General features: G+C 43.3%; 1 protein-coding gene across 1 annotated transcript in view; it reads left to right on the top strand.

The window, feature by feature from the left end:
* Window positions 1–18,545, top strand: part of TGFB2 (transforming growth factor beta 2) — a 66,372-nt gene that overhangs the window by 28,000 nt on the left and 19,827 nt on the right. The window contains exon 2 of the mRNA XM_075042621.1: window positions 15,507–15,670. Within this exon, the coding sequence (XP_074898722.1) occupies window positions 15,507–15,670 (164 nt within the window). The remainder of the gene's footprint in view (window positions 1–15,506; window positions 15,671–18,545) is intronic.

The following is an 18,545-nucleotide window of genomic DNA, read 5'->3' as shown; positions in this document are numbered from 1 at the left end:
AAATGAAGAGCAGGCCTGTGGAGGAGAGGAGAGTTAGGGAGATTTTAAGCTTGAGGAAGAAAAGCTTGAATGAGCTGGTACAGCATGCTAAATTCTTCCTGGGAAACTGATTTATATGAAGACATGTAAAGAACAGTCACTCATGGGCAGTTTATTCAGGCTAAAATCAACGTGCATGGCAGTAAAATTAAAACAGAAAAAGGAAAGGGGGGGGGAGGGGGAGGGAATGAAAGGTCTACTCTAGCCGTGGATGAAAAGCCCTAAGCTTTTGTGTTTGTAAACATGAATGGATTCTTACACGGGCACAAGAGCAGTTTTAACAGTTTTGCTCCTGTGCACACTTTGCTTTTGTACCCAGATGGATTTGTCTACTCAGAGGACTTCTCCTTTTAGAAGAGATCGTGGTCCACAGTTCAGCTGGTGCTTGCAATCTCTGTTTAAAAACAGCTGGTAAATGAGCAAAGCTGAATTACTGGAACTCATAAACATTTTTAATCTGTGCAAATCATAAAGTCCAAAGCCTGAGAAGAAATGAGGAAGCTTTGCAAAATCACCCCGATATTGCATGTTTCAGTCCCATGTGAGCGCTGCTGGAGAATGATTTCAGATTCTTGTCTACCAAACCAAAATATCAGGGAGAAGCTGGATCCAGTTCAGTTGGACTTTATTGGATTATGCCTTCATGCTATTGTAGCTGAAAAAAATGCTACGATTCCAAATATGATGTGTAACAATTGTGCAAATTCCTTAATCCTGTTTTCCATTCATTTATGTAGTAATTAAAACCATAGACCTGGAAAGTATTTTCACAGGCAACTTTCATTTGCAGAGGCCTATTTAATTTCATGTATTTTATGACTGTATATTCAATTTTACTCTCTTCCCCTTCCAGAAGAGAGTGAAACTTGATGGTGTTACCTTCATTATCAATCTGTGTATTGGCTCAGTTTCTTACAAGTTGTACGTTATTCTACTGCATAGAACGTGACAGTGTAATTGGGGTGGGGCAAGGGGTATTTCATTTTATTCTCCTTAGAGGACACCGTAAAATGCTCTAATGAAAGAATAATCATAAGCTTAAGAGGAAGGAAAGTTTTAAGGGACTAATTGAAGAGGGGAAATGGCTGAGTGGTTTAAAGGAATGAAATGATGGGAGAGCTCCAAGTGAGATGAGGCAGCAAAAGTAAAAGAGCTACTACCAACTGTGATGAGTGATAGACGCACACTTAAAAACTGTGGTCATAGGGCTGTATAAGTATGTAGACAGAGGGAGGAAAAGGATAGTTCATGGTTTGTTCAGGAGACAGCAGTTCAAAGGTGCATCGCCTTATGTGCGGTAGTCTGCAGCCATAGGTAACAGACAGTACTTTGTGCTCCAGACCTGCAGCAGTAGGACCCTACCCCTTCTAGGTCCATGTTAACAGGAAAAGCAACTTAGAGCACTGTTTATAGTATACTCTTATGCAGTACAGTCATCCATGACAGAGCAAAGACCGCTGCCCTCCTGGGTTCTGTGGGATGCACTATTTAATTTGATCTCTGTGCAAGGGATCTACGTTAACCAACTTCTGTCAGTTCAAACTGTACTCTCTTCCAATTTTAAAAAGAAAAGGGTTTTTGGGAGACTGGATGGCTCTATCTAGACTGGAATTTAATCTAGGCTGGGGAGGCCTGGCGAACATTAGTGGCAGGTGGCTGTCCTTTGGCCAGTTTGAGATGAACAGGCTGAGCTCAGCCTAACAGGTAAATCTCTGCATGCTCACAGAAAGTTGACACTCGTTTTCATCTCTGTCACCAGGAGTTTGAACTGGAAAACCACTAACAGCATAGGCATGAAAGGTATCACCCACTATTGCTCCTGCACAGAGGAGCCCTCACCAAAACACAGGTTTGGGTAGGTTGGGAAAGCAGTAACAAAAATCACATTGCAAGTGTGCGGTGCATGAAGGATTTGGTCCTGTGAGCTCTCCTTAGTCTGAGGAGTTTCATGAGGACTGGATTCGTCCCATTCTCCCTCCCAGCTAGGGGCTCTGAGGCAGGAAAGCTTCTAAGTTTTGGCTGCATAGGAAAGCTCATAGGATGACTTCAGCAGGATTGTGTTTAAAGTGAAGCCAATGCCTATGCTGTTTCTCTGAAGCGGAGTGGTAGGCTTCTTGCCCTGTTATTCTACTAAATATTCAGACTGATTTTACCACTTATCTTGCATACATTCACTTCCAGTTGGTTGAACCACCCTGCAGATGAATAAGAGGGGAAGTAAAATGTTTGACTTGAAAACAAGAGAAATGATGTTTGGATTATTCTGTGCTAAGGTAGAGAGACACATAAACACAGCAGTATGAACAGCTTAAACTGAATTGTGAAATAGCCTGAGAATGTCTTTTCACTGCCATTTCCTTGATTTCAACACCACTGAGTTTGTCATGTATGACGGCTTTGTGGTTGTTGTGACACTGTTGGAGAAAATTGGATTTGGGGAAAGTTTTCTTAGTTCTTTAAATAATTCAAAATGTTTTCCAGTTGTGTTTTTTTCTCTCCAGTGCAGCTTTGTTCTGCAGTGGTACATTATTTGTAAAGTAGATTTTTGTATAGTGTTGCGTCGCCGTGGCAGTGTATAATCCTCAGGATATATCCAAGGGATTTCCAGCCATCCTATTGGATTTCATAACAATAGTTGCGATTAGAAGCCCTTCTACATGGAAAATTAAAATGCAGATGCGTATTGATGGGTTTAGAACACAGCTCAAGTCATCCAGCACTGAAGGCACAAGTCGGAGCCTGTGATGACTGTGTTTGCTGTCAGAGTGCAAGCTGTACCGAACTGACGTTTAGTGAATGGCCTAATTTTACAGACGTAGACGTATGATGGGTAACCACAGCTTCCCTTAAAAGAAGTATTAAGTCCGTTTCCTTGGAGAGGTTAGCCTTATACACATACTAGCCTGATTTCTAGCACTGAAAGTGTATGCCTGTGCTCTGATCCAAGCATCAGGCTTAATCACAGCCCTCACCGGTGCTGCCTTCTGGGGTCCCAAAAAGACCGCCCTGGTCCCCAAGTCTGGGGGGACCTAATGCGGGTCGTCCCTGCAGGACCGCTCTCCTGTGGCTCTCACCAGTCGCCTGACCCTGTGGGCTGGCTGCCTTCTCTGCCTTTGGTGTTGCTGGAGGAGCACCGCTTTCTTCGCCCAACTTGCGCAGCACACGTGGGCGCAGGGAAGTCCTGCCCGTGGGCGGCAGGTCCTGCCGGGGTTGCAGGATGCCTCCGTCCCGCCTGTCACCCCAGCTTTGGTGCCTGCAGAAACGCTGGAGCTGGGAGGAGGGAGAGACGCGGCGCATGCGCTGCTGTGTGCAGGCATGCCAAGCTCGTCTTGTATGCTGATGGGAAGAATAGATTTATAACAGAAGTAATTTTTTTTTGGTGAGTCTGATGGATTCAATAAAAGTATGTCTGCACAATTTATGTTTTTTAAATATAGCTCATTAGGAAATTGGCACTGAGATAACACCGTGAAGCCAGTTTTAATCCTGCTGGCTGGGCTGTCAGTGCAAGTGAAATTCATGAGGAAGGTGCCAGGAAGAGGAAGGATTTTAAAGAAATAATAAACATACACAGACTTTCTCAAACACATGCACATACAACTAACCTTACACCTAATCTGCTGTTGAGAAGGTAAAATGTTTTCTTAGATAAAAATTATTCAAGGTTACTTGGGTTTTGGGGGTATGATGACTGCTTAGGGGTTTTTAGGCACTGCAGTCAGCATCCCAATGTCTCTGTGTAAAGCAATACGATATACAAGTAATACAGCTGGACTTGTGATCATGCCTGCCTCTTCAGCCTGCCAGTGGAGAGGTCTCTTGTTACAGATTGCTTCTGAAGATATCGTCAGAATCAGATCACTTCAGTAGCATGCAGCCAGAAGAAGGTTGGGAAATGAAAGAAAAAAGCTCTTTGTTACGAGGAAAACTGTTGGTCAGTCTTGCAAATGTCTGATCTGTTTTAAGTCACTGAGGTCATTGCAGCCATAAAAACTCAGCTGAACAGTGCCAGTGAGTCAGGTCTTAACTTTGCCATTGAGAAAGGTTTGTGTTCCCTGGTGAGTTTTTTTCTTTCCCCCCCTCTTCTCCTTCTTCTCTCTTCTCTCTTTTCTCTCTTCTCTCTTTTCTCTCTTCTCTCTCCTCTTTTTTCTTCTCTTCTCTTCCTTTCTCCTCGCCTCTCCTCTCCTCTCCTCTGATAGGCAATTGTACTTGCAATTATTGCTTATGATTCCTAGCTGAAAGAGGAGCAGCCCTTCATGGAGAGAGATGAAAGACACTAGGAGTATTTTTCTTACATTCCACTGTAGGCAGAATAGCAAAGTACATACCTGAGAAGTTTCCAAACACAACACACATCTATTTACATATTTGATTTCAGTGGTGATACATGATAACCTGGGATTTCATTCAAAGGATCCTGATGTGGATTTGAAAGGAGTTGTTCTTCCCTGAATGTTCACAAAATAACTGCTGAAAGCTGAAGGACCTTTTGTTGGCAAACTAAATTCACGGATAACAGGAGGCAGAGAGGCTGGAGACGGTTTTCTTGTGCTGAAAATCCTCTCTGTGCTTACAAGTGTGGGGGTAAATTCCTGGCCCTTTTGAAAGCAATGGGAATGTTTTGTCGGTGACTTCAATGGGACCAAAACTTCACTCAGGTTTCAGAGGGGCTTTGGTAACTCTATAACTTGTTCTAATGCCTGTTGATGGACACAGCAGCTTTCCTGTTAGCTTGTCGCATGTCTTCCCAGCAGAAAAGGATCTGTCAGCTCCTGTTGGGAATGCATGGTCATGGGCTTGCTATGATGGCATCCAACCCAGGAGCAAGGGACACATCTGAAGATGCGTTTTTCTCCTTCACTATTAAAACTGTAGTGTTGCATAAGCAGAGGTGAGATTATAGGAGGATTATGTTTGAGAGTGAGTGAGCTGTTGTGCTCTTTCTTTGCCCCGTATGTTTTAACCTGCCACAAGATTAAGATTTCTTTGTTGAGAAACAAAGATAGCAGTATGGTTTGTATTTACGTTCCTTCTTGGCTCCTTTGCCTGACAGGTGACGTGTAAATAGGACTTTGAGAAGAGGAGAATTGAGGTCAGACCTTTCAGACTTTCTAAAATGTGTAGAGATTTGTATATGCTGAGAGATGGTCCAGAATGGAAAAATCAGGATTTGCTGCTCTCCAGAATACTCCTGAGTAATTAGGTTACTCCAGTTAAGCATTGCTCAACAGCTCAAAATTTAGACCTGAAAATAGCTCTCGTGATCCATCAGTGTTGTTCGCATTATCCAACGCCTGCATTTCAGCATGGATGAGGGAAAACAAGCCAATAGCCTGGAAAGCTTTAAAGGCAAGCAGAGAGGAGGGTCTGGTGAGTTCACATGAGGGAATTTTTCTTCAGGAGATCCATCTTCAAGCAGTTGTAAAGTGAGGGGCAGAAAGTGTCCACTGAGCACCATGCACCTGAGGGGCACTTGCAGGTGTTGCCATGCGAGGTGCTAGTTTACCCCTGTTTCCAGTTACTCCAGTTTTTGCAAATAGGCAAATAGCCTTTCTTGCTGGGAGAGAAAGATCAGGCGTGAGGCTCTGCTACACATGCTGCTTTGTCCCAAGAGGGGCCATCCCCTGGGAGGGACTCCACGCTCCTTTTTAAGAAATAGGAGAATTTGGCACTAGGCACACCAAGTCTGCCTGGGTTGGAGTTTTGTTTTTGTTTTCCTGAAAGGGACTGAACAGCTTCCCCCTTTCATTTTAGCCAAAGGTTTCAGTGATTTCAACTGGCTTTTGATCCTTCTCCAGCTTCAGAGGTTTGGATCCAGGCAGTTGATTCAAGGCTTAGTGCTCAGTCTGACTCTTCTATAAGTTAATACTCAGAGCATTTTGTTTTATAGCAAAAGTGGTCTTCTGGGCAGTCCTCGCTTTCTTCAGAGTTGCAAAAGAAAAGTGTACTTTCTTAGAGGAATTCAGTCTTATTCAACAGAACACACTCTCAGGACAGGAGAGTTTGTAAAGGACCAGGATTGTGGCTTGTAATTGCCTCAGCACTGCCCTGTGACTGTGAAGTGGGAATAACACAAGTTTTTGCAATCTCTGTGCTGATTTACCTTATCATACTTTTGAAGATATAAACTCATGCACGCAGTCTGTACTCCGTACTTTCAGGTGTCTTCCTATACATTCCACAAGTGTTGTCTTTTTGTTCAGGACAGCCTGCACAGGCAACTGATTTCCTCCAAACTAAATTGTGGAGCTTGTCCGGAAGGACTATGTATATTTTTCTTAAGTATTTTTCTCCCGTTCCTGAAACACATTCAGATTTTCTAATCTTTGCAAGTGAGTAGTGATGAGGGACAGGGAAGGTGTAGAAAAGGTTACACTAGCATTGCTCAAGCAATACACCACAGTGCATACAGCCTGTCCCTAAAGAAGGTTATTCTATGAGCATTGGTTTTTCATCACACACTGGTTGGTTCTTGCTGCCTCTGCTCTCGCAGCACGGCACTGTTGTGGGGTATTTGTTCTTTAATCGTCCAGTCAAGGAAAACATAGGAGCTGATGACACTGACACCCAGAACTGACCAGTGGACCAGTACTGTATGGACCAGTTAGATGAAGGCTGGAGATGATAAGCGATATCAAAAGAAAGGGCGGGAGAGGAAAGATGCATAGGGGATTTTTCTGACTTTCCTGCTTTCTTGGTAGATTTGGGGGTTTTCTGTGTAGCTAAGTGACTTGGCCTCTAATCCTGCAGATATGTTTTTGAATTTTTTTAATCGTTCATATTTTCTACATATGTGGCTACATTCCAGCTCGCAGAGACTGACAGAGAATTTTTGCTTTAGGTTTTTAGGCAAGGTGAGGAGGCAAGATTTAAGGTGAAGGTTTTCTGTAAGTGTCAGCACCCACAGCTGGGACTAGCTGGCCAAGAGAGATCCAGCTCCATTTCAGTGCCAAAACCCAAAACTGATGTTCAAAAGAACACAAGAACAGTTAGGCTCTTTGAAAATCAAGCCAGAAACATCCAGTTGGAAGACTTCATTCTAGGGACATTTGAAAAAATTAAAAAACCACGAACAACAAAAAAAGCCTCAAAATACTGGGTGCTAAATACTTGAAAATCTGGTCTAGTCTTTAGAGCCTGGCTAAAGCACAAAAGAGATTAAACCCTTTCTGCTTGCTGTACATTAGCATTCACAGCATGGTCTGGGAAGGGGAGCTGGGTCTTTCTGTGGGAGCCTGTGCCCACATTAAATCTCCGTCCCGTTGCAGCAGCAATGTGTGAGGCAGTAACGCCTCTGCCTCTCTGTTGTTCACAGGAGAATGATCACATGGACTTTGAGGCTTTTGATCATCTCAGATAAAGCAGAATGCTCCTGCAATTTTTCTCTTTGGTGTTAAATTTTACTCTTCTTTGTCTTTTGGGTGATGGAATAGCTGCAAACCGTTTTTTTCAAGAAGGGTTCATTTGGGGGATCTGTCATAGCCCAGACTTCTTGGTTGTTGGTGTTGCACCTCATAGGAGGTGAACAAACATATGTGATGTTGGCCCAGCAGTTCTCCTTCATACGGTACCTGCAGGAGAGGGAGGAAAGAAGAAGCCATAGCTTGTTGTTCAAAACAGGTATTTTGTCTTCCTTCTTTCTAGCTGGTGTGAGTAGTATGGATTTTTTTCAGGCTAAACAGTGTTTCGGACTGAGCCTACAAAGACTGGTAGCTTCATGAGAATAATTGTGAAAGGGTGGCAGAGAGAGAAAGCCCAGTGGAAAAAAAGTTTTAAATGAGGGCTTTCTGGCTGATAAGATTCACTTAAATCAGACAGTTCAGTGGTACAGGAAAACTACAGCCCTTCTTAGAATGGTCTCCAGGCCACATTAAGGAACATCCAAAGTCAGTTTCAGCTGCAGCATGTAAATACAGTTGAGGTTGAACTGGCAACATGATTTGGCCCAGCCCAGGGAGATCAATTACAACAACAAAAAAAGAGAAAGTTTAAAATGGGTTGTATTGTTACAGCCTTAAAACAGCAGTGGTAGCTTTTCTTGGCAGGGTTTGATGCCCAATGTAGGACTCATATCCAGCTCCAATGTGCTAGTGGAGATGAAGTGACACAAATTAGGGAGTATGTAATGAGATGCCCTTCTCTTTGCATCTCTAAAATGTCCCACAAAGCCAAGACTTAACTTGTTTTGTACCAAGAATCCCATGCAGCAGCTTTACTACAACACCAATGATTTGAGTTTTATTTTACTACTTGTCTTTGTGAGAACTTACCCTAAAATTTCACTTAACTCTATGATTCTCCAGTGGCTAATTACACTGTCTCAGTGTCCTTACTATGCCAGTTGCATTTTGACGCAAAGATGACTGCAGGATGTTTTTCAGCATTACAGAAATCAAGAGTACAAAAGACGATTACGTAAGAGTGTCAAAGTCCATCAAACTCCAGAGCAATAGGAGTACCTTGAAGAAATTAATTATTTGGGTAACTGGAAACAAGACTACCATATCATTGTGCTATTGAGGTCATAGCTTTGGCTAGTCATCTTTTGATTCAGGCTTGGTGAAGCAATGAGGAAGTAGCAGCAGAACCAAAGGCCCTTGTCAGATTTTAAGTAAGGAACACATAATTTCATAAACATATCTTCAGAAAATTCCATATTTGCCTCATTGTAGCTATCTCTTCAATCTGGAGGACATCCTGGGGTTGTTTACTTTTCAGATATTGTCATAGATCTTAGTGTGTTTTAATAAAGGATTAGCAAATGGTTCGACAGTGGAAAATATGTCACAAAATCTGGTAATTATGTAATTATTCTTTTCCAAACCCATGTCCACCTAGACCTTCACTGGTACATATTTTTAGGTCATGTGGAGCTTTACAGAGACAGCGTAGGTAGAAAAAATAACCCATGCATTTGTGCTATGTGAGCACTGCCAAGTGTCTTTGATCTGAGCACTCTACAGTCTGCTAGTGACATTTATTGAGTCTTCATAGCCAGGTTATGGTATAATAATTACACGTATGGATTCCCTGCTGCATATGAGGAGCTCTGTGTGTCATCATTCCAAAGAAAGGAAAAGTTAACTAATATAAGAAGTTACTGAAATAAGAAAACATCTTCAGAATTGGCTTCTGTTAGTGTAACTGGTGAAAGAAAGTCCCTGTAGGAGTGAGGTTTTGTTTCTTTGGGTTTTCTCCAGGAGAATCACCTCAGGGCTCTAACTGAGGCTTCCCCGTGTGACTGCAGGGACAGGTCCAGGAGTCAGCATTGGTGGTAAAAGAGGGAAGTGGTTTCAGATTTCAGTCTTCGGTTGTTCTGATGCTCAAAAGGGTCATCCAGCAATTGGATCCCCAACCTGCTCTCTGTCTATCTGTCTTTCTGATGAAGAAAGCTCTGTCTTCCTTTATATATGCCTCTCTGTTTCTCTTGTTAAGTGTCGGCATACCCGCGTGCAGTAAATACCAAGACTGAAGTTATTGGGGAACGTGGAATTGTGAACCATCCACATCACTTTGCCATGGATAAATTATCTATGAGCTGAAGATTCCTAGTGGCCAGTTTCTGGCATGGCTTCTTCACCAAAAAAGGTGCAATAACAGGCCTTGTGTCTTAACATTGCACTGTAGGTGCACGCATACCCTGTTCTGCGAGAAGAGCTGCCCCAGAGCCATTGGGTCTTAGCTGAAAGCCTGATCCACTGTGTTCCCAGCAGGTTTTTTTCTGACTTTCAGTGCAGTGACCCTCCTCAACAGCTGATGGTTGATGACCGATAAAGGTAATACTTCATTGGCGGCTTTGTAGGTAAAAATGAATACTGGAGTAAGGCTCTTACACTGCTTTTGTACTCTGACTTTGAATGCTTGCTGCAAGAGGCTGGAAGCAATGTCTGAGTGGAGAGCAGCACAAGTATTTCTGTCCAAGAGCACTGATTAGCTAATGGATGTACTCATAACTTAATGTCATAGCAGGATAGAGTTTCAGAGCTAATGGAAAGCTGATGTACAACTGATCTACCTCTGAGGGCCAATCCCAGTGTCCAAATATAACCTGTAGGCCCCTGTAATGTGGTTCACTGTATTTATATACCCCCTTTCATTGCAGAGAGGCAGTTTCCAGCAGGATTCTGCAGTCACGTCAGGGTCAGGAGGGGTGAGCACAGTAATTATCCGTGGGCTTTGGGAGCCCAGATGCATTAAACAAGTTTCTGATTTCTTGGAGAGACTTTCCCCTGGAAAAGAGGAGAAGATTTGTGACCCAAGTGTGCCTGAGAGGAAGGATGGGATCCTGCTGGAAAGATGTGCCATTACAGCTGACGAGCTGCCCATCCTTCCAGCAGTCTTGTGCATGCTGCTTCACTTGCCACGTCTGGTTGTCCTTAAAGGCAGCCTGACCCGGCTCGTGGCAGGAACTCGTATGCTGAGCAGAGAGTAAAATTCACACGCGGGAGAAACGATGTCACATTATGCTGCTCGTTACAAAAAAAATGTAGGATTTGCTATCAGTGAGCTGAAATCTAAACAGCCTAAATGGTCATAATAGTTAGAGGGGTTAGGGAAGCTTGCCAGAGCGTGGAAAGCATAACAACTGCATTTAATAACAATCAAGCTACTCTTATAAATATTTGCATGTGCTGCTTCAAAGCCTACTACATGGTCATTCATGTACTGCAGTTAGAAAGAGGAGGAGGGGAAAAAAAAAAAGAGGGCGAGAAGAAAAGGGCACTCCATGTTTTGTAGCTGCCGTAATAAAGAATGGGCAAAGCACCAGAAAGAAAAGAAAAAGGAAAAGAAACCCTCCAAAGTTTAATAAACACAAAAGGGAATAAAAATAAATCTTTGGAGCATTTATTATAAGCCCTTGATGGAAGGATTAGATTGAAGCTCTCAGCCTTTCCAGTGTGGGTGTATGTGTGAAGTCGGCCTGTCTGGCCTCTTCCAACGAGAAGAGAAAAGTTGTTTACATTTCCTAACTTGGGCCGTGCATATAATTGATTTTTTTGTTTCAATAGCAGAAATGAAAATTCAGAGGGGAAAAAAAGCCTCGTTTGGATACGTTTGAATTTAGGTCTTTTTCCTCGCCAGAACAAAAGCCCAGCTCTCAGAAGAGCTGTGTCAGAGTGTTTTGTTTCTCCTGAAATGTCAGTACACGCAGTACTTGCGAGGAAAGCTGTGGAAATGCAGGGCTTAGTTCATCAAACACAACTGTGGAAGGCAAAAGTATCATCCTTTTATGCAGGAGATTCCTTATGTGGGGAGTATCTCCAGCATTAAACAAACTCCTTCCATTCCCACTTTTGGTTTAAGGGAGCTTGACTCCATCTCGCTCTCCTCCCAGGAGCAATGCCTGGGAGTCTACGTGCTGTTTTGGATGGTTGGTCAGAGGATGTGTTCAGTCTCTCCTGTCGACGATGCTCCTACCTGGAGCAATACTGCGTACTGTTGAGTATTTTGGATATTTTGAGTATCCTGCACCCCTCCCATCAGTGCTTTTCTGCTTTGTCAGAGCAGGGCTGCTTTCTGTCCTAGTTGCTGGCACAGGAGCTTAGAGGATGCTGGAAATTGAACAAAGTCAGTAAGAAGCACAGAAACCACAGTGTCCTTATGCACTTAAACACCCACATACCAGAATACGTTTTAACCTGGCAGTTTGGACTGTCCTGTGTAAAGCAGCTGATGAAGTTTCAGCTTGTTCAAGAAAAAACAAAACCGGAAAGAATAAAAAAACTAAACTTGTGATGCTCGGTGTTCAGCAGGCTAGAGGGAGGAGGAGGGATGCTGCCTTCACCTTCTCCAACTGTGGTTTATAACTCTTGTCTCAACTGTACTGTGATGATTGTGATTATGGTTATTACAGCTGGAAGTCTTCAGTTTTTTGAGGGTTGAATTAATAATTTAAAGATGATAAAAATGGAATCTTTCATTGCATTTACTATTACCTCTCTCCAGAACAAAAGAAATCTGTGTTTTCCTAGCTACAGGAAACATACTGATTTAATTCCACTCATTAATGATAATGGTTCAAAGAATACTTAAGGAGTGTAGTCTGCAGCAGGGTAACTGTGTTTGCAGACTAACTTGGTCAGAGTCATCCTGGCGTCTACTGGAGTCATTGGGCCAAAACCAGAGGGGAGTCCAGAGGTATCCAACTGAGTCCGAATTGATACAACTGTCAGGTTAAGGTGGAGTCACAAAGAGAGATAAATTGCAGCATCTGAGATCACTTAAAGGCTAATCCAAAACCTTGCAGACTCCATAGAATTCTTTCCATTCCCTTAAAGAGAGTTGCAAGTCTCAATTCTCAGTCTTGATTAATTTTCACGTAAACCCCAATTCTGCAGTCAGCCATTCTTTTTCAGGGGAAGGGTTCCAGCTAGTAAAAAACCCTATTTTTTTCATCTGTCCATTAGTAATGCCTTTTCCTGAATTGACTTCCTATGGATACTGTCGTGAATGATAGAATAAAGAAATCAAATTTCTTATGTGGGTTTTTTCAAGGTATAAAACTATCTTATAAGAGAGATGAAACTTCTGTAAGGCAAGAATTCATTCTTATTCATGGTGGGTGTCTCATGTCTGCCTTCCAGTAGAAGGTAAATACTCGTTCGCTGTCTATACAAATGCACATATGCAAACACAAAAACATGCACACTAAAAGAGTATTCCTTCTCTGTCTATCTTCTTTCTGTATGAAAGAGAGAAAAAATGTAAATGCACAAATGGTTCAGGAAAATCCGTTCAGATACATATTCACAGATTTGTAATATACAGTATTGAAAATACAGAAACTGAAAAGAAAGACTACAAATATAGCATAAGAAAGTTCTAGAAATAAGTTAGAAGCTAAATATAAATCAAACTGACAGTTAAATAGGACTTTTCAATCTGAAATAAAGTCAAGATGGGCAGGGTTTGTCTGTGCCAGGGCAAGTGGTTGGCTGTTAGTTTGGCTTGTCCACAGGGAATGAAATGGTAGGTTGATGCCTCAGATAAATGACAGGGAAGGACAACTTACAACTCGTCCTGGAAGCATCAATCTTATATATACATACTATTATGCCAAATTATATTCCTAGTAGGATTAGGTTTGGCTGAAGAACAGTAGTAGTCTCGGAGTTCCCTGTAACAGAAAAATAAGTTGAAGATATTATGTCTCTCTTAAATGAGGATATAATCTCTGCACCGAGTAGCTTTTATAAGAATTTGCAAAACATATCAAAATTAAGATCATTGTTGCATAAAGTTAAGCTTTTCTCAGAAGACCCTCATTTGGTATTTTGAGGACGACCAGCACTAATGTGTTGCTCGTGGGAGAGAGGAGCAGTTCTGGTGCGGGGGCAATTTACATCTGTTTTTCTTTGAGTTCTCACTATAAGATTGTAGCAGTTTTCTGTCAATGTGCCTGGTAGGCAAGAATACTGTTCATGATGGTTTGGGGTTTATTTTTGAGCACGGCAGATGTGAAAATTTGAGAACCTTTTTTTTGTTTCTTTAATTAAATGGGATCATAAGGAAGCCTGGGGCTTCCTGTTTGTATTTTACCTCTTACCCATTTGCCATACTGAGAGTCTGCTTTAGGAAGTATTCTTCAGAGGATTTTTTTTAAGTATTTTGAGAACATGAGAGTCATCTCTCACTTGTAACACATTTGCAGTTGAGGTCAAGATTATTTCTTTATTGTCAAAGATATATCTAGGATTGTTTTTAGGAGTTTTTACCTTTGATCTTTAAAAAAGAGATTTTGGCTCAATTATGTAGAGGTTGTGTGTTTGTGAATTTTGTGAAGACAGAATAAATTTGGTTTATTCCTCCTGTGGCTGACTTGTACTTGGTATTTATTCTGTAGTCAGTTTGAATTTAGAATTATTCAAAGAGCTACAACAAATAGGTTATTAAATGTGTAACTGCGAGTGGTGTTGCCTTGTGTAGCCAGGAGCTGCTACGTTGCTCAGAAGTTCTGGTAATAGCAGCCAGTCTAGAAACACTAAATAATTGGAAGAAGGTCTTTAAGTTATTACTATGTCTTATTGATGAGAATAAACATTAAGGATTTATTCCAACTATCTTTAATCATTAGTAGCTAGAAGTAATGGTAAACGTACTGGGCTTGGCTTCTCCCATCTCCTTACACAGAAGTGACAACTTGTGTGTATTATATCTGTTAAGAATTAGGTATGTTCCAGAAGAAGGTACTTTATTCAGCTGATAGATGCCTGGATTAATGGCCTGGCTAGCCAGGGGAGGCTGCGGAGCAGGAGGCCTCGCTGGGATTTCGGACAAGGCCTGGGTCTTTCACAGGCGCTGAACTGCTCACCTCCCTAATGGTGAGGCTGTCATCTCCCGCCACTGCATGACAAATCCTGAGCTACGTGACTAGAGGGAAAACTTTGCATTTTGCAATTATTTTCTGAAGTCTTCCTGCTGGCGTGGCCCCAGGGAGGCCTGTGAGCTTTGCTTCCTCAGCTGAAAATCCCCCCCCTCGCCCCCCAAATACAATCTTCTTCTCTCCTTTTTTTCCTCTCTCCACTTCAGTTTTCACACTGTAAGAGAAGAGGAAACCTTTCCCTGGGTTTGAACGGAGTTTTTACTGCCTCTGAGTCATTTCGACTCCTCTCCGAGTTTGGCTCTGCAGTATGAGGAGAGCCCTGGCAGGCAGCAGGGCCAGGAGGGTGCTGGGCACGCAGGGAGGGTGGTGGGGACGCCGGGAACACAGGGAGGGTGGTGGGGACGCCGGGAACACAGGGAGGGTGGTGGGGACGCCGGGAACACAGGGAGGGTGGTGGGGACGCCGGGAACACAGGGAGGGTGGTGGGGACACCGGCTCCGGTTTCTCCTGGTGCTGCTGGCCAGGACGGGGTGGGAAGGCCTCAGACGATCGCTGAACCCTGTAGGGTGACCCAGGTTGTGCAGAAGTGCCTTGCTGCTTAGGTCTTCCTGCCCTTGTCACGATAATCAGAATGAATATTTTGTTCCAATAAAACCCTTTAATAACTAAATGTGAAACAAAAACTGAAGCTGGCTAATTTATGCTCCATATTCTGGGGGGAAATGGGCTTCAGAGAACATACAGAATCAGATGAGTTGCTGTTACTTGTTGTCTTAGCAGAACCCTGTGAACTCTGTGCAAGTCTGAAGGCATTTTCCAGATACCAACTGCTGTGATTTTTTCCCAATTTATAAGCATCTGGGATTTTCCACCAGTATGTTGAAAGAGGGGAGGTTTAAATGCATGACCTGAAATAGAGTTGGAAATAGTTGTTAATCTCTGTTAATATGGTATTCCTATAATCAAACACATGTGCGGTTGTTTGGGTTTTATTTATTAAATTGTTAATAATATTAAATTCACCATTGGAAACTGAATCATGCTACAGATTTTCCCCTTACTGAGGCTGTCTTGTATTACACTGTTTGAAGGAACAATGTATTTTATCATTACAAAAAAATAAAATCACGTCGCCTTCTTGCAGATGCCATCCCACCGAGCTATTACAGCCTCTACTTCCGAATCGTCAGATTTGACGTCTCAGCGATGGAGAAAAACGCCTCCAACTTGGTGAAGGCCGAGTTTAGGGTCTTCCGCCTGCAGAACTCAAAGGCACGGGTCTCGGAGCAGCGGATAGAGCTGTACCAGGTACGGTGGCACTTTGCATGTGTCAGCTCCCCGTCTTTCTGCAGCCAACATGCCTTGTACCCATCTGGCAGGTGGAAAAAAACACAGGGAGAAGCAGTTGAGTCCCATCTTTCCAAAGTAGCCTCATATTTCCTGTGCCTTTCCTACAAAAGACTTAATTCAAAATCATATGAAGCTGAAATGTGCAAACTTTTTCTAGCAAACTTTTTCTAGAAGAAGCACCCTTTTCTGCGCACTGGACTGTTCAAACATTGCTTAAACGTAGGAAAAGCGTGATTTCCAGTTGAATGCAGTTCAGGTCCACAGGTGGTCACTGAGTGCTTGGCTTCATGACTGCGATCTGGCTGCCTTCCGTCCAAAGGGCAGGCTGGCAGAAAAGTTGACTAAATAGCGTGTCATTTGTTGAAGGCTAGGAATCTTTAATGAGAGTGGCTGGTGTCGTCTATATGTAACAGCCATCACAGAGAATTACACAAGTCCCTGTGATGCTGCCGCACCAGCCTGTTGAAACGATTGTATGTTCTGGCTTGACCTCACTGTTCAGACATCCTAAAAGGAGTTGATGGCATCTCTGGGCTTTCTGTTGTTCTACTTTTGAGAGCTGTTAGCCAGCCACCTGAAAGGAGTACAGCTGTGGTTGCCTGAGCTCAGTTCATTGCCTTTCCGTGTTTAAGGAACATGGGACACAAAGGGTTCAGCGGAGGTAGAGAAAAAAGTGCCTTTGCTTGGCTGGGATTTTGCCTTGTGATGAGAAACAGCTGGAGCTTATTTGAGAGAGCCTGACTTCAGCAAGCCTGTGCCCATAGAAATGACTGGCACCTGTGTCCAGGGCAGGTACCCGGGTCCTTTAGATAAATATATAGCTGGTGAGTAAGGCAGGGGTTTTTTTAGGCTGGGTGGGGCATATTGAGTGAAGTGTTAGGTGAATAATGAGTGCAGGTTATTGTAGGATTAGGTCTTTCCTCCACCAAGTAACAGGCAAGCCAAAGGCAGGGAGCTCTGAGTGTGTGTGCCAGGCGTATTTTAGGCACATTACTTTGCTGCTTGGCCTGTAGAGAGGCAAGATGTCTCTGGTGTGTTTTGCTTGCAGAGCACCTATTAAAATGATAAAAGCTGCCTGCTAGTTCCTCTCTCTGCTTTACTTCTTACAAGCTCCTATAGCCTTTTCTGTTGGTTGTTTTTCCCCTGCTTTGGTCATACTTATTTCTTGCAATCTTGTATGCAGCTCTCCCCAAAACCTTGTGTGGAGGTATTATTTTAGCTCTGTGGTGGCCAGTCTGAACTGCTTGAGTTTCTTGGCAGCAGATCTACTGCAGGAGCATGAGACTCCCTAAATACCACTGCATCTAATCTCCATCACAACGCGTGAGGTTAGCATGCCGTGTTTAACAGGAAAAGCAAAAGCAGGGAGAAATTGAAGAGGAGAAAAACATGATCCTTGTGGGTCCCTTCCAACTTGAGATATTCTATGATTCTATGATGTATTGTACGACCGTGCTATAGAAAGCATCCTAAAACTTAGTGTATGGTTTTTAGAGATTAGAAAGAAGAAAATCTTAAGGAGCTGAAGGTGAGGAAGGATGGGTAGAAGGCATTGGTGCCACAGTGATGCTAGAGGAGCTCCAGGGCTGCGTAATGATAGATGGATAGTGCAGATAGGGTTGTCTAGCAGTGGATGAGGGTACAAACATGGGAGGTAAAAGGGGAGAATGAGGAAGATGCTCATTTCAGTGGAAGTGGGAAAGGCAAATACATTCTGTAAGGGCTGAAGACTTCTTCGGGTATCTTTGCTTCCAGCATGAAAAGCCATGCACGGAGAGCAAGCCTTGCAGAGAAGATTGCTGGTGGAGTTGGCACGTACAGCCACCACTCCTCCTCCGTGCATAAGCACTGCTTCCTGTCTTGTGAGATATGTACTAGACTTGCCAGGGCTGTTGTGCCCAGAAGGAACAATGTGGTTTTTCATCTTGCATAAGCAACATTTAATTATTAGGGTTTTTTTTTTTTTCCTCCTGCCAAGTTTCAGGTTGCCTAGTGTTTTGCTTTGCTGAGGAGATCTTCTTGATGAGGGTTTTTGAAATTCCTGTCATACCTGCAGTTTCAGGTAATGGTGGTTCCTGTGTCCCCTCGTCTTTTTCAGTCAAGCAGGAAGAGAGGGGCAGAAGTCTTCTGGAGAGTGAGAGCTCTCTTGTTGTGGTTCACTGGGAAAGTAGCTGTCCCTGAACACATGCAAGTCTCCTAACTGCACTCCAAGAGCTCTCTGATTTAGTCCGGTGGCAGTGTAGTAGTAGTATATATACCACTGGTGCAGAAGGGACAATGTTACTCTGAGGGACTATTTTAGGAACAGCTAGAGACAGATGTGCAGGGTAAATGGAAAAAATAAGCAAGCAGAATATAAATATTTTGTTTCTCCTCCTGATTCTTTCTTTGTGTGGTCCTCTGACCTTACAGATCTACCCCTTAAAATGAAAAGAGAAATGCAAGACTGCACCTTTTCAGCTAAGCTTTCCTCGGGCTATACTTGGCTCCTTTTTCCAAACCACATCAGAAAAGGACTTAGTGTTTTCCTGCAGCCCTTGTTTGCACTGACTCCAGGAAGGCAGTCTGGGGCTGCTTGGCGTGGCGAGTCAGGGCCGTAGCCCCTTGCTCCCAGCCCCCAGCGCAGCAGCAGCAGGACGCTGTTCCCGCTTCAGAGGCATGGTTGGAGCAGAGAGCACCCTGTTGTGTTTGTGCTGGGAGCGAGCAGTTGTGGATCTGTTTGCAGGCCTGCTGCCCCCCAGGTTTTTCCGGGCAGTAGGTCCTGGAGATTAATTCTCATGGAGGTGCTCTGGATGTGTCTGCGAAGCCAGTGGGCAAGTGGTAATCCCTGAGA

Source organism: Buteo buteo, chromosome 12 (assembly GCF_964188355.1).
Source record: "Buteo buteo chromosome 12, bButBut1.hap1.1, whole genome shotgun sequence".
Taxonomy (NCBI): domain Eukaryota; kingdom Metazoa; phylum Chordata; class Aves; order Accipitriformes; family Accipitridae; genus Buteo; species Buteo buteo.
This window is presented reverse-complemented; position numbering and strand designations above follow the sequence as displayed.